This window comes from Canis lupus, chromosome 5, assembly GCF_003254725.2.
Source record: "Canis lupus dingo isolate Sandy chromosome 5, ASM325472v2, whole genome shotgun sequence".
Taxonomy (NCBI): Eukaryota; Metazoa; Chordata; class Mammalia; order Carnivora; family Canidae; genus Canis; species Canis lupus.
The window spans coordinates 82,579,538-82,595,179 of record NC_064247.1 but is presented as its reverse complement, the minus strand read 5'-3'; the positions used below and the strand labels follow the sequence as shown (position 1 = coordinate 82,595,179).

General features: G+C 45.5%; 1 protein-coding gene across 2 annotated transcripts in view; it reads right to left on the bottom strand.

The window, feature by feature from the left end:
• CMTM4 (CKLF like MARVEL transmembrane domain containing 4) overlaps positions 1 to 12,981 on the bottom strand; it is a 72,328-nt gene extending 59,347 nt beyond the window's left edge. The window contains exon 1 of one of the 2 annotated variants that reach the window (XM_025426372.3): positions 12,708 to 12,981. In XM_025426372.3, the coding sequence (XP_025282157.1) occupies positions 12,708 to 12,806 (99 nt within the window). In that variant the 5' untranslated portion in view covers positions 12,807 to 12,981. Of the gene's footprint in view, positions 1 to 12,620 lie in introns of both variants that reach the window. The other variant, XM_025426371.3, reaches the window with a different exon arrangement.
• Between the last annotated feature and the right edge of the window lie 2,661 nt (positions 12,982 to 15,642).

Sequence of the window (15,642 nt, the reverse complement as noted above, 5' to 3'; positions counted from 1 at the left end):
GCTGGCTATTCAACACTCAATTTGTGAAGTGCCCGTTCCCACAAGGGCTCCCTTGCCAAGCTGTCCCAAGCCTCTAGGAGAGAGTCCTTGGCTCTGGTGGCAAGAACAGTTTGTGTGCTTTTCCACTCCATACCAAGCCTCACTCCTAAGCAGGCTGTGAGCCCATCGGAGGCAAGGATTTTAGTCCTGTTTATGCATAACAGTCCCTGACCCAGCTGAGGATTTCAAATATACATAAAGCACACATTTTTTTTTAAGGGGAGAATATGTTAGGACTTTCACCATTTAGCTACTGCTCTTGATCTAACTCTACAGTCATTCAGCCAACTCTGTAAGCATACACATGTACCAGGTTTGGACCACAAATGGTTTAGACAAAGTAGGCAAGCTGAAGAAGCAACTACCGCTGGGACAGCCATTGTTCCTGGGGCTTGCATTGTTGGTTTTTTTTTTTTTTCATTGGCACAAAAATCTTTTAGACTTAAACTGTTTTTCATAGCTGTGCTGGAATAAACGGGAAACCACAAAAATGAAGGCTTCCACTGCGCCAGTCATCAAATTGTAGTGGTAAGAAAGAAGCCATCCAAAACTATCCACATCTGATTGAACTCTAAACATTTTAAGTGTTTATTAACCCATATAATTCCCAAATTTAACCAATCATTTGAAATGCTCAAAGACAAAAATTCTGGGTTTCAGTATTTCCTATGGCCCCCTCCAGCCTCCAGAAGATCCAGGCCTCCCTGCCCAGGGCCCCATGGAACTGCTGTTCTTTTATTTTAATCAGAGAGCTTCACGAAGACAACCACTAGGACCCTCAGCTTCAATCCTAGTTACAACTTTTTCTTTATACATGTTAAGTGTCTACTCTGAGGGCTCTCAAAAGATGCTGACTTGGAGGATCCTGAGCGATCCTCCCTCTCTCAACGTGTTTATCAGAAAGTAGACAACTTTGATAATAATCGGAGAACCCCTGGTTTTCATCTTACAATTTCCTAAGCTAAAAGCTTGGCAAGGTCTCTTATGGTTTCCCCTCCTTTTACAAAAATCTGCCTTCTAAGCAAAAGCTTCTGTTTCCTAGTAGCAGTAGATACCCTTTTAAAACTCACGGTTTAAAAAAAGAAAAAAGAATTACAGTGGCATTTTGTTTCCATACTTTTCTCCCCAATATTTTCCACTCAGAACCAAGTCCAGAAGCTTATTTATGAATACACAAATATAGGTTATTTTTCCTTTGTAGAGTCTATGTTTTCAAATAGTTCGACCTTATAAGCTACATTAAGTAATACTCCCTTATTTTCCTCTTTTTTATTAAATGGGTATGCATATGCAACGGGCTGCTCAGTGCCTTGCTATGTGCCAGGTACCTCTTTTTTTTTTTTAAGATTTTATTTATTGGTGGGATCCCTGGGTGGCGCAGCAGTTTGGCGAGGGCCTTTGGCCCAGGACGCGATCCTGGAGACCCGGGATCGAATCCCACGTGGGGCTCCCCATGCATGGAGCCTGCTTCCCCCTCTGCCTATGTCTCTGCCTCTCTCTCTCTCTCTCTGTGACTATCATAAATAAATAAAAATTAAAAAAAAAAAAAAGATTTTATTTATTGGGATCCCTGGATGGCTCAGCGGTTTAGTGCCTGCCCTTCGGCCCAGGGCATGGTCCTGGAGTCCCAAGATCGAGTCCCACATCAGGCTCCCTGCATGACACAGGACTTGATCCCAGGACCCTGGATTACAACCTGAGCCGAAGGAAGATGCTCAACCACTGAGCCACCCAGGCATCCCGCAGGCACTGATTCAGACCTTGGGGATATAGCAGGAAACAACACAAACACTGCTACTGTCATAGAGTTGAAGTTCTAGTTGGATGGTAAAAGCTACAAATCAAAAATGAGCAGGGAAAGGGGATAACAAGTGGTCAGGGAAGGTCTCTTTTGAGCAGAACAGAAGAACAACAGTGCTGAAGAACAGAGCTAAGTGACATTTTTTTGGCAGAGAGCAGAGGATGGCAAGAATAAGTCTCAAATGCAAAGACTCTGGGCAGGAGTGTGTTATTCAAAATGTCAATCAAAGCTTCTGATCAACATGAAATAATCAGAACCATAAAACCAATCCAAAAATAAATTGGCCTGATTACTATTTAATGCAGTTATATGAGTCTTTTGGAAATATAATTAGCACCTAGCCCCATAGTCTCTCAATCTCCCATTTCTACGTTAATAAACTCTAGGGCTCCCGGGAGACCCCACTCTGAAAACAGGTGACAGACAAACACCAATATTTCACGTGTGGACACAAGACCACGCATGAGAGATGCTGAGATGAACACTGGACCCCCCTTGAGTGAGAATTTTTCACACAAAAATCTTCCCCATCAAGAAGATAAATTGCATAAAAATAAAGCAAAGTTTCCCAAAGGAGGTATTGCTTTCTCGATTCTGTACCCTTCCCCTCGTCTGCCCCTTCTTCAGCCAGCTGCAGGCCTGCTCCCAGCCCTGGACCACTTTGAACGGAGCCTTTGAAAGTTTAAATTGGCTTTCAGCCACCACACAAGATGCTGAGGCCATCCCCTTGTCTGGGGGTGCCTTGTTCTTTCATTCTCTACCTCTCCCGGTCTATCCTTCTTCCTCCTGGGCCTTCTGAAGTCCCACCTCGCCAATGAATCCAAATCCCAGCTCATCTCGCCCGGCTTTTTACTTCTCTCACACAAACACACAGCCTGTCCCCCGGGATAATCTCATTTTCCAAACAAAAAGATCAGGACCCGTTGTTTAAGTACATGGGTACTTATAGGAATCACTCTAATTCCAATGCTTGGAATAGCTCATAATTTCAAGCAATCTCAGGGTGCCTGGGTGGCTCAGTTGGTTAAGTGTATGCCTTCAGCTCAGGTCCTGATCTCAGGATCCTGAGATCGAGTCCTGCATCAGGGCTCTCTGCTCGGCGGGGAGCCTGCTTTTCCCTCTCCCTCTGCCTGCTGTTCCCCCTCCTTGTGCTCTCTCTGCCAAATAAATAAATAAAATCTTTTTTTAAAAAGTAATATCAATTTTTTTAAACTTAAGATGTACTTCTAGGGCAGCCTGGGTGGCTCAGCGGTTTAGCACTGCCTTCAGCCCAGGGTGTGGTCCTGGAGACTTGGGATCGAGTCCCACGTCAGGCTCCCCGCATGGAGCCTGCTTCTCCCTCTGCCTGTGTCTCTGCCTCTCTCTCTCTCTCATGAATAAATAAATTAAAAATCTTTTTTTTTTTTTTTAAATCCTTTATTTATTTTTTTTTTTAATTTATTTATTCATGATAGTCACACGGGGGGAGAGAGAGAGAGAGAGGCAGAGACACAGGCAGAGGGAGAAGCAGGCTCCAAGCACCGGGAGCCCGATGTGGGATTCGATCCCGGGTCTCCAGGATCGCGCCCTGGGCCAAAGGCAGGCGCCAAACCGCTGCGCCACCCAGGGATCCCTAAATTAAAAATCTTAAAAAAAAAAAATAAAAAGATGTACTTCTATATCATCTGATGGGACAGCACAGGACATTGAGACCATCTGGAAAAATTCAGGATCTGTGATCACAGTCACAGGCCTTTCACTACAGCTCTATTCTCTAACAAACAACTCAATTTTCCATAGAAATCGGACATTATCCTACAAAAGGATTTGAAGCTACTTTCAGCAACGAGGATACAGAGTCAGTGACAGCTGAGGGGCCGAAGGCCAGAATGCTGGCATTTCCAGGTTATTTCAAGAGCGTATGGAGCTAGCAGGACCACCGTGCAAAACAATCAGCCTTGGCTGCCACACAGACCTCAGCCCTTTGTGCGGTAGACTACACATGGGCCATAGCTCAGGTACTTCCAGAACTCCCTCCAGGCTGGAAAGATGCCTCTCCTGGGTACCCAAGTCAGCATCCATTTTACCAGGAGGGAGAGCATCACATATTGGGCAGGGCATATCCACTCCCATCTTACCTCCTCTTAAACATCCTCTGAAGTGCCATAACCTGGGAAAGGCTCAGACAGCTTTCCAAATATGAAAAAAAGGTCCTCCTCAGGGCCATCAAGGAAGAATTGATTTTACCCTGTAACTCTGCAGGATCCAGAAGGTCTTACTGAGCTCACTGTTCCCCAATGGTTGGGGGTCAGCATGCTGGAGAACTCAGACCTTCAGGCATATTGTAGAGAAAGGCTGACCAAGAACATAGTTTTTTTAATCTTCAGAAATTTAATGATACTGCCCTTTTTTCTTTTTTCCAAGGAGATCTGTTTGTTTTTTCTTTTTTTAGGAGATCTGTTTTATTTCTTAGTATGACTTTCCTGCCACAAGTAAGCATCATTCTACTTTTAAAATCATGCTTCCAATACTTGCCACTTCCTGGTTTCCTGGGCAAAGATTAACTAATATTATCTCAGTTGTGACAAGCTTTTTTTTTTCTTTTTTGCATATTTTTTATTGGAGTTCGATTTGCCAACTTATAGCATAACACCCAGTGCTCAACCCATCAAGTGCCTCCCTCCGTGCCCATCCCATCCCGCTGCCCACCTCCCTTTCCACTACCCCTGGTTTGTTTACCAGAGTTAGGGGTCTGCCCTTTGATCCAGTAAAAGCATTCCTTAAAATGAGACAAAAAATAGTAACAAATCAAAAGAAGGGTGCAGGACATTTACTGAGCATTCTTCTTCACAGCCAAAAATTGGAAGCCATGATCCTATTGAGCCTTTGGAAGAGAGAAACTCCAAAGATTTTTTCATTTGATCTGTCATACTGAGATTTCTTTTTTCCTCATTCCTTCCATGTATAATTTTTTTAAAGGGAGATATAACTGACATATAACAATTTATCAGTTTCAGGTGTACAACACAATGATTTGATATTTGTTTATATTGGGAAATGATCACCACAATAACTCTAGTTAATATGTGTCACCATCGTGGCTCTGTTGGTTAAGTATCTGCCTTTGGCTCAGGTCATGATCTCAGAGTCCTGGGTTGATACCTTCATCAGGCTCTCCCTCTCCCTCTGCCCCTCCCTACCGTTTGTGCGCGCTTACGCACTCTCTCTCTCTCTCTCTCACTTGCTCTCTCAAATAAATAAAATCTTTTTTTAAAAAAAGTGTCATCATCCATAGCTGTAAAATTTTTTTCTCGTGATGAAAACTTTTAAGATCTACTCCCTTCCACCTTTCAAATAAGCAATACAGGATTATTAACAATAACCACCATGCTATAGCACATTACAACCCCATATAATGTTTTTACTAATAAACTAATAAATGCGTCTCAAATGAAAGAAATTTTTCCTTTAGCAAATAAATAAATTAAGTGCCTGCTATCATGCAGAATGCTTGTGTTTTTCTAACAGGAAAAGCTATTGAAAAAATGTTTAAGCTTTAAGTTTTTTCAAGAGTTCTTTGTTATCTAAATCATTCTCCCCAAGGGCCTCCAAATTATAAGGTAAGTAAAAGTAAATTAAAGGTTATGGTCAGTATATTAGCATTCAGGTTAAGGTATGTTAAGGTAGAGCTAATAACAGCTAACGTTTTAATAATTTTTGAATAGAAGATATTTGCATGTGGCATACAATTCAAAAGTATGAAAATTCATATAGTAAAACTAAGTCTCCCTTCTACCCTGGCCCATCAGTTTTCCCAACTTGTGTCATTTCAGACATTATATATTCTATAGTGCCAACATGTTTGTGACACTTTGTATGTGAGACACTTTGCTCAGGATTTTGTATGCTAGGCTCATCAGTGCAGGTAGTACTATCAGTCCCAATTTATATGTGAAGAGACCTGCTCGTGGCATGAAGTGAACAACTGGCCAAATGTCTTCTCATACCATCAGAACCTGTCCCCATCTTCCCACTCCCCAACACACACACATACACCCTTAAACAAAGGTCACCATTGCTTTGCCTGGCTGATTTGACTTTCCATATAAACTTTAAAATCAGGGGCACTTGGCTGGCTCAGTCGGTAAAGCACGGTACTTTTGATTTTGAGGCTATGGGTTTGAGCCCCCACAGTGGGTATAGACATTACTTAAAAAAATAAAATCCTTGGGGAATCCCTGGGTGGCTCAGCAGTTTAGCGCCTGCCTTTGGCCCAGGGCATGATCCTGAGGTCCCCAGATAGAGTCCTGCATCAGGCTCCCTGCGTGGAGCCTGCTTCTCTCTCTGCCTATGTCTCTGCCTCTCTCTCTCTCTCTCTCTCTCTCTCTCATGAATAAATAAATAAAATCTTATAAATTTTTTGTTGTTTTTTTTATCTTATAAATTAATAAATAGATAAATAAAATCCTTTAAAAAAAAACACAACAATAACAACTTAGGAATCAGTTTGTCTCTACCTAAACAAATCTTGCAGGGATTTGGGGATTGTGTTAAACCGACAGACCGCTTTGTGGAGAATACAAATACTGCGCCTTCTAAACCATGAACATAGTATATCTGTCCACTTATTTAAGTTGTCTTTTAATTTCTTTCTTCAATGTTTTGCAATTTTCAGTGTGCAGATTCTGTACATATTTCATTAAATGTATACCTAAGTATTGTATTCCTTTCAGAGCTATTGTAACTGTCAGGGGGTTTTGTTTGTTTTTTCCTGTTTCTGGCAACTTATTGCTTTTATTGCAGGGATACAGAAATACTGATTTTTGTGTGTTAACCTTGTATTTTACAACTGTGTTAACTCACTTCTTAGTTTTAGGAGCTTTTTCTATAGATTCCCATTGGATTGTCTGCACAGACAATCATGCCATCTGCAAATAGGGACAGTTGTTCTTTCTTTCCAGTCTGTATGCCTTCCACTTATTTTCCCTGCAATGGCTAGCACTTCTAGTATAATGTTGAATATCAGTGGCAAGAGCAGAGATCACTGCTTTGTTCCCCATCTTAGGGGGAAAGCTTTCATTTTCACCACCAAGTATGTTAGCTATAGATTTTTTGGTAGATGACCTTTTTTTGGGTTAAGAAAGTTCCCTTCTCTTCCTAGTTTGTTGGCAGCATTTAGCATGAATGAAAGTCGAGTTCTGTGAAGCATTTTTTCTCCAGCCATTGACATAATTATGTGTATTTTGCTATTTAAGCTGCATATGGTGGATTACATCTATTGATTTTGGAAAACGTAATCAGTCTTTTATAACTTGGGATAAATCACAATTGGTGGTGGCTTACTATTCTTTTTACATAATATTGCTGGGTTGGATTTCCTAGTATTTTGTTGAGGATTTTTGTGTCTGTGTTAATGAGAACAACTGGTCTGTAGTATTCTTTTCTTGAACTGTCTTTGTCTGGTTTTATAAAATGGATGTGTACTTACACTTTCCTGAGGTCTGGGATGATAATTTTACTATTTTGAACATCATAAAAGTTAAAAGAGTAGTTTTAATTTTGCCTTTCTGTTAGAATTAATTTGCTTTTAAGTCCTTGGCCCGGAAGACAACTTCCAAAGCTAACCATAATTTCCTAAGTAAAAATTAGACTGTTTTACAAGGAGCTACTTTAAGGTAGATATGAAAATCCAGAGCAGTGAAACCTACTACTTCACCTGCAGGCCCTGTCATATCCTCCCCAAGAGCAGGAATGGTGAGGGGCTGAGTCCAATTGGCTTGAAGTAAAATAAAAGATAAGTCATTACTCAACCCTGAAATGTAAATACTCATGTTTGCTTTTGAAATACATAGGAAAGCACCTATCAGACATTGACTTCCTAGTTCCTACAATTCCTAAAATGCCTGGTCATTATTACCCACTTGATACTATAGAGGAAACCAAGACAAGGAGAGGGTTAAGAGATTTCAAGATCAGCAGAACTAAAATTTGAATTTAAACACCTCCTATCACTCAATTTGGTTATAAAAAGTTCTAAACAAAGGCAATGTTTAGAAAATAATCAGAAGGTCAATCAGGCAGGGAGAGGCTTAAGAAAAGGACCTGAGGCAAAAGAGCTCCCTGAGAGGTCTTTTTAAAACTGAAATGCTAAGGGTATCTCTTGAGGCCCAGCTGGTTAAGCTTACACGTCTGCCTTTAGCTCAGGTCACGATCCTGGGACCTGCTTAGTGGGAGTCTGTTTCTTCCTCTCCCTCTGACTCTGCCCCTCCCCTCACTCGTGCTTTCCTCACTCTCTCAAATTAATTAATTAATTAATTAATTAATTAAATCTTTATTAAAAAAACAACTGAAAGGCTGAATCTCTTCTTGGCACTTCTGAGAACGCCCATCCCCTCATTGAAGGAAGTAGACAGATCTGCTGGGTGAGGAGCAGGACACCATACAGGAGTTGCACACTTGCACAATGGCCACTGAGAAATCGAAACCCTTGTAAGTCTCTTAAGCTTACAAAGTCACCCAAACCATCAGCAGGCTGCCAAAGACCACAGAAATGTCCTTTGACTCAAGGTCGCCTGCTCTGAACACATCAAAATGATGTGTTCAAGGAAGCAGTAAATAGCACCAGACTGCCGGGTTCAAACCCCAGCACTACCACCACCAACTAGCCATGAGATCTTGAATGAGACACAAGCTGTGTGCCTTAATTTCCTCATCCATAAAATGGGGGTAATAACAGTAGAGTAAGCTCTCATTAAATGACACCTGCTGTTATTATCATTCAGAAAGTCTTGGCCAACCCAGGGCCTGTCCTCTTCTGACCCTGTCCCTAAATCATGGTATAAATGACAGTATGCCATTCCCCAACCATCCATCCCCCCAACCCAAGAGCAAAAGACTGCTTTGACCAAGCTGAAGAAAAAAACCAAAAGGCCTATATTAACTATTTCATTAAATGATGTCTGGGAGCTAAAAACCAATAAGCATTCCAGAATCCACATTCATAGGAAGGAAGTATTTACATCAATAGCTTAAACCAAGTCTTTTTCCACAGAAAGAAGTATATCTTAATGTTTTATATAACTAGGAGACATTCTCCCCAACCAAGAGACAGGTATAAGTTCCATTTTTAAAAATGTAATCTATGAAAATACACTAATTTTCATATTTCAGATTAGTTTTACTATCAAAAACATTCCATTTAAAATACCAATTTAACTTTTAAATTACTAGGAAGTTGGGGTGCCTGGGTGGCTCAGTCAATTAAGTGACTGACTCTGGATTTTGGCTCAGGTCATGATCTCAGGATCGGGAGTATGTCTTCAGGCTCCAAGCTCAATGCGGAGTCTGCTTCTCTCTGTCTCTCCCTCTTCCTCTGCCCCTCTCACTTTCTCTCTCTCTCTCAAAAAATAAATCTCTAAAAATAAATAAATAAATCACTAGGAAGTAAACTATCTTTAACTCAAATATATAATTGTAATTTGGGGATGGCAATTTCATCAAGTTTCTTTAAAGACAGTAAATATTAATTAGCAACAATGATAGCTACATTTTATTACACACTAAGCACCTAATATGCTAAGTGCTAATTTCTACATCACCTCATTCTCTTAATCCTTTTAGGAGGTATAGGCTCTTTTTATAGAAAAACCTCAACCTTGAGGTTGAGTATTTATGGTTCTGATAGAGAACGGATTGCTAGCACCTGTATGAGGCTTTAACATTAAAATGATATAGAAAGGGGGATGTCTGGGTAGCTCAGTGGGTGAGTGTCTACCTTTGGTTCAAGCGCGATCCCAGAGTCTGGGAATCAAGTCCCACATTGTACTCCCCGCATGGAGCCTGCTTCTCCCTCTGCCTAGGTCTCTGCCTCTCTTGCTGTCTCTCTCATGAATAAATAAATAAAATCTTAATAAAATAAATAAATAAAATAAAATGGTATAGAAAGGTTAAGTCCAGAGGGTGGCTCAGCCAGTTAAGCATCTGTCTTCAACTCAGGTCATGATCCCAGGATCCTGAGGTGGAGCTCCACATTCAGCTCTCTGCTCATCAGGGAGCCTGCTTCTACTTCTCCCTCTCCCCCTGCTCATGCCGTGTGTGTGTGTGTGTGTGTGTGTGTGTGTGTGTGTGTGTGTGACTATCAAATAAATAAATAAAATATTGAAAGAAAAAAAGAAAGAAAGAAAGAAAGAAGAAAGAAAGAAAGAAAGAAAGAGAAAGAAAGGAAGAAAGAAAGAGAAAGAAAGAAAAAGAAAGAAAGAAAGAAAGAAAGAAAGAAAGAAAGAAAGAAAGAAAGAAAGAAAGAAAGAAAGAAAGAAAGAAACTGAAACTTGAATGTGCATGTGAATTACCGGGGGAATCCTGTTAAACTGCAGATTATGATTCAGAAGGTCTAGGGTAAGCTCTCTGATGCTGACAATGCTGCTGTTCTATGGACCACACTTGGAGTAGCAAGGATCACTACAGGTTTTAAGAGGCCACAAGCCACAAAAAAAAAGTCCATTAAAAACTAAAACAGAAAACTCATATTTTTCTCGAAAACAACACATTAATACATATAAGCTCTAATATAAGAATTATAACTTATCCATATTTCCTGATGGGATTCTACGCTGTGTAACATCTTAAAAATATCTTCATAATGACTTCTTGTTTACATTTAGAGTCCAATTTCTTGGAGCTTTGTGGAGGGTTTCCACCCTTCCACTAATAACCCTGACTTATATCAAGGCTGAGAAGCCAGTACATGATAGATTGTTTCAAGTTGTCATACTTTTCTTTTTTAAAAAAAAGATTTTATTTACTTATTCATGAGAGACACAGAGAGAGAGAGAGAGAGAGAGAGGCAGAGACACAGGCAGAGGGAGAAGCAGGCTCCCTGCAGGGAGCCTGACGTGGGACTCGATCCCAGGTCTCCAGGATCAGGCCCTGGGCTAAAGGCGGTGCTAAAACGCTGAGCCACCCAGGCTGCCCTCAAGTTGTCATACTTTTCAAGGAGGTCCCTTTCTTTCACTCATCCACTCATAGCATCCTCTTGCTGCTTAAATTCAAACATTAGACAAATGGCAGTTACGTGAGATTTCAGGGGCTGGGGCCCCAAGTTTCTCCAGATGAAAAGCAAATTTCCACAACCAAACAGCACCTTACCAAAAGGCAATGACAAATACCACCGGCTTCCATTTCTTTCCCTAGGTGACAAAGTTCCAGCTATGAGATGGCAATTAGCACTTTATACAAACTACTGATTTTCATTCTTTTACCGGATCCTTTGAGTAGCAAGTTCTGTTTACTTTCAAAAGTCCACAGAATAAACAAAGCAAGGTACTTGACAAGGCCCTATATTCCACCTGGGGCCAAGTTCATGCCTTGCTCTTTTTTTACTCATTTCTGGTTATCTGTCCTGTACTCAAACATTGGCTAGCTGCCTCTTTTAAAAGGCAACTATACACCATCACCACCCTCCCCACCCCCCTCCATTCTCTTTGCTAACAGCAATGTCTAACTACAGAACCAACATATCCCTGAGAACATTCCAGCTTACTGGATAAGGTCAGTTTAAAATTCTAGATAGGGATAACCTATTCCATTTGTCTTTCCTTAGAGCCCTTCAGAAATATCCCCTGGCAATCAGCAGAACAAGATGGAGAGGAGAAAATAGTCTATGATTCTGCAATTTACAAACACTGAGACCTTTATTTAAAGGGTGTCCACATTTTATATTATTCCCAAGGGATGTTTATCCATGTACTCAAGTAAGCTAAGCCCAGTGCTTGGAAGAAACAAAATGTACATACATTGCAGCCCCATGCAAATGGCTTCTCTGGCTAAGAAGGCTATGAAGTTTTGCTGCCGGGCCTCAGAGGAAGGCCTACCTGTGACAGGGAACGTGGGGACACAGTTTTTTCTGAACTGGAGCATGCCCTGTCCACAAGAGAGCTAAGCAACTGCCCAGAGAGGCCTATTACAAAACCATTCAAGAGGGTCAGGGCTGGCAGGCCCCAGCCCCGAATACCCTGGAAGCTGAAAATAAGAATTCTGAGAAACGAGCTCTACTGTGGACAAGTCTGACAGAAAGTTCTCTGTTTCTGCTGCCTGCAAAACTGGCTGCCCTCCTCGAGTGATTGAACTCTGGGTACCAACTGGGCAATGCCGGCCACTGTGCTGGGGCAGAGGATTCAGGGATGCTGGTTGGGTCTTCTGGGTTAATTAGGGAGAATCCAACCTCGGCGGCATAAGCTGGAGACTCTGGGGGGCAGGTCTGGGCACCCCCGGGCATCTAGGCTGCAGGGCTCCATTCAGCAAACATTTCCTGAGCGTCTACCGTAAGCTCTGCACTCCGCTAGGTGCGGAGGAGGAAAGCGAGCCACGGTCCCCCGTGCTGGAAGCAGACACTCGAAAGGGCCCCGGGCGGGGGGGGGGGGGGGGGGGGGGGCGGCAGAGGCTGTGCGGGCCCCGGACCCTGCCACACTCCGCTGTGCCCAGGGCCACCCGGGGGCGCCGCACGACCTCCGCGCCGGGCTCCGCCGACCCCAAGCTCCACAGCGAAAGAGGCTCGCGACGGCGGGGGCAGGAGTGGAGGGGCAGGCCCGGGGGCAGGTGCTCAGGTAGGAGCGCGCGGCCGGGGCTGCGGGGGCTGCGGGGGCTGCGGGGTCCCCGGGGGCTGCGGGGGCGGCGGGGGCGGCCCAGGGCCCCGCGGCGGGGAGCGCGAGGAGCGGCCGGGCCTGCGCCCCCGGAGCGCGCGCGGGGCGGGGAGCAGCCCGCTAGGCCGCCCGCCCGCCCGCACCTGGGCCCCGCCCGGACCTACCACTTGGGCGACCTTGAGGCAGCCGAGCGCGCCGCGCAGGTAGTCGGGGTCGCAGCGCAGGCCGGCCAGCCCGCGGCGCTGGCTCACCGGCTCGGTGGTGGGCTGGTACGGGCTGCTGGCGCCGGAGATCATGGAGGTGCTCGAGGCCTCGCCCTCGAAGCCGTCCAGCTCCTCGCCGCCCCGCATGCTGGCGGCCGGGCCCCGCGCCCGCAGCTGGGGCTCAGCGCGGCCGCCGCATCGCTTCCCCTCGGCGCCCGCCGCCCGCCGCCCGCCGCCCGGCTGCAGCCGCGGTCGGTCCGCTCGGGCTCGGCTCCCGCCGCCTCGGCAGCGGAAAGGGAGGGAGGCGGGAGCAGGCGGAGGGGGAAGGAGGCGGGAGCCGGCGCGGCGGGCCGGGAGGGGGCGGAGCGAGAGCCCGGCCGCCGGCCGCTCGGCGGCGCTCCGCGGCGGGGGCGACTCGGAGGCGGCGGCCGGCGCCTGGGGCGGAGGGCGGGGCCTCGGAGGGGCGGGGCCTCGGAGGGGCGGGGCCTCGGAGGGGCGGGGCCTCGGAGGGCGGGGCGGGGCGGGGCGCCGTCCGCTCGGACCCCGCCCTCACCTGCCCGCGCGGGGGCCGCGGGCGGGGGCGGGGCGGGGCGGGGAGGGTCGCGGGGACCCGCGGCGCGCGGCCTTAGGGTGGGTCCCGGAGGAAGCGGGGTCCGCGCAGGTGGGCCGGGAGACCGAAAGGTGCCGCGCGACCCCCTCCGCTGCGGACAGTGCGGGTCCAGGGTGGGCCCGACCAGAGGGGCGAAGGCTCTGGGCTCCCGCCGCGGGCGCCTGGCCACGGACCGGAGTCGAAGCAGCGAGTGGAAGAATGAGCGGGGGCGGGGCGCGGAGTCCGCGCCGGGTCTGCAGGACCGACACGCTAAAGGTCCGTAACTCCCAGTGTGAGCTCTGGATCCCCCGGCCTGGCCGAGGAGGGGCGCCCCCACGTTGTAGACACCCCCCCACCCCCCCGTAAGCAACGTTAGTTGCCTCGCAGCTGAAAAGATCTTGCAAGCTCTGTCTAACCGTCGTCAGGTTAAACACAGATTTTTGTTCTGACGGGCATTAATCAGGGACCAATTTGCAATTCAAGTGTGAAGGCTAATTTTAAGCTTAAGTAAAACACTGACTTTCTAAGAATTGTCGCTTTGGTTGGTATTGAACTCTCACACACCGCAAATACGGAGAGCTTCCGATGCTCCAGGCACTGAGCAAGACGCTTGAGGGAGATATTGTTCCCATTTTACAGAAGGGCAGATCGAGGCTCAAAAGAGGTAGTAGCTTGTCCTCAGCTTGCCCCAGCTTTTCATCACACAATATTGCCTAACATGTAATGTGAACTCCAAGCTAAGATGCAGTAAACTCCATAACTAGAAAGATTTCCGGAGCGCCTGGGTGGCTCAGTCGGTGAGCGTCTGCCTTCAGCTCAGGTAGTGATCCCGGGGTCCTGGGATCGAGTCCTGCATCAGGCCCCCTACGGAGCGCCTGCTTCTCCCTCTGCCTGTGTCTCTGCCTCCCTCTGTGTCTCTCATGAATAAATAAATAAAATCTTTTAAAAAGAAAAAACTAAAGAGATTTCCATTTAAAGGGCTTTCACTTTTAGGTTACCAAAGATGGGAAAGACTATCTCTCATGCTCTATTCAACCAACAAATCTGTATTGGGCACTTACTACGTGTTAAGAAATATACTGGGAACTGGAGATAGACTGCCAGGTAAAAATGACAGGTTGGATATAGGCTTTGGCCTTTGTTGTCTCCCAATATCCCAGTAAAATGACAGTGATGGAGATATTTGGGGTGGGGAGGGGGAGCATAAAACCACTGGGACAAAGAATGGGAGCCAAAGCAACAAAGTATTGGAAGCAGAATAGCAAATGGGCAAGTGATAACTGACAGCAGACCCAAGAAAGCTAAGCCCTAAACTGGCACAGGGAAAAGCTAAACTACAACGTAGGTTATATCACAGAACAAAAGGCTCCAGAATGGGCAGCACCAAGCACATGTAGAAGTGGATCACTAAGGCACAGTTTAGGGCAGGGGTACCATACTGAAAATTGTGTGTGTGTGTGTGTGTGTGTGTGTGTGTATGCTGAATAATGGGAGAGCAAAAGACTTAAAAATTCAATAGAATAATTAAAGAAGGGGCGCCTGCGTGGCTCAGCAGTTTAGCACCTGCCTTCAGCCCAGGGCATGATCCTGGAGTCCCGGGATCGAGTCCCACATTGGGCTCCCTGCATGGAGCCTGCTTCTCCCTCTGCCTGTGTCCCTGCCTCTCTCTGTGTCTCTCATGAATAAATAAATAAACTTTTAAAAAAAGAAGAATTAAATAAAAGGAAATCTTATGGGAAGTATAGCCAAAAGACAAAGACATTGGAAATAAGAAAAAAGAAAATTAGAGGAATAGTACAACAGAATAATAGAATAGTAAGACCTGCATAAAATTAAAACCAAGAAAATGGAGGGAAGAAACCATTAGATAATAATTGAATAACATTTTCCAGAACCAAAGGACATGCGTTTTGGACAGTGCCCAGGACAGTGAATGAAAGTGGACTCGCACCCAGGCGCACGGCACTGGCAAGGAAAAGATCCTCAAGGTTACAGAGAGAAATACAGCAGGTTTCACTATAAAGAATCAGGAATCAGAAAGGCATCAGACTTTTCTACAGCAGCTTTGGGAGCTACAAGGAAATGAAGCAAACTCTCTTCTACATCCTGAGGAAAAATTACCCCACCCTGAAATCTGGTTCCATCTGGAGTATCAATCAGGTATGAGAGTTGATGTCTCTTTTGGAGAACATTATGTTCTCATGCAGAGAACTCCCTTTGTCCTTTTCTCCCAAGGCTGCTGGAGGACACCACCAGAACAAGGATTTAAACCAAGGAAGCAAAGGACAAGAGATCCAGGAAAGAGTGGCTGCAGCATAGAAAGAGGTGGCAAGGATCCCAGAGTGAGGGGGGCAGAGGCCCCCATACATTAGGGCTGGGAGTCAACCAGCCCAG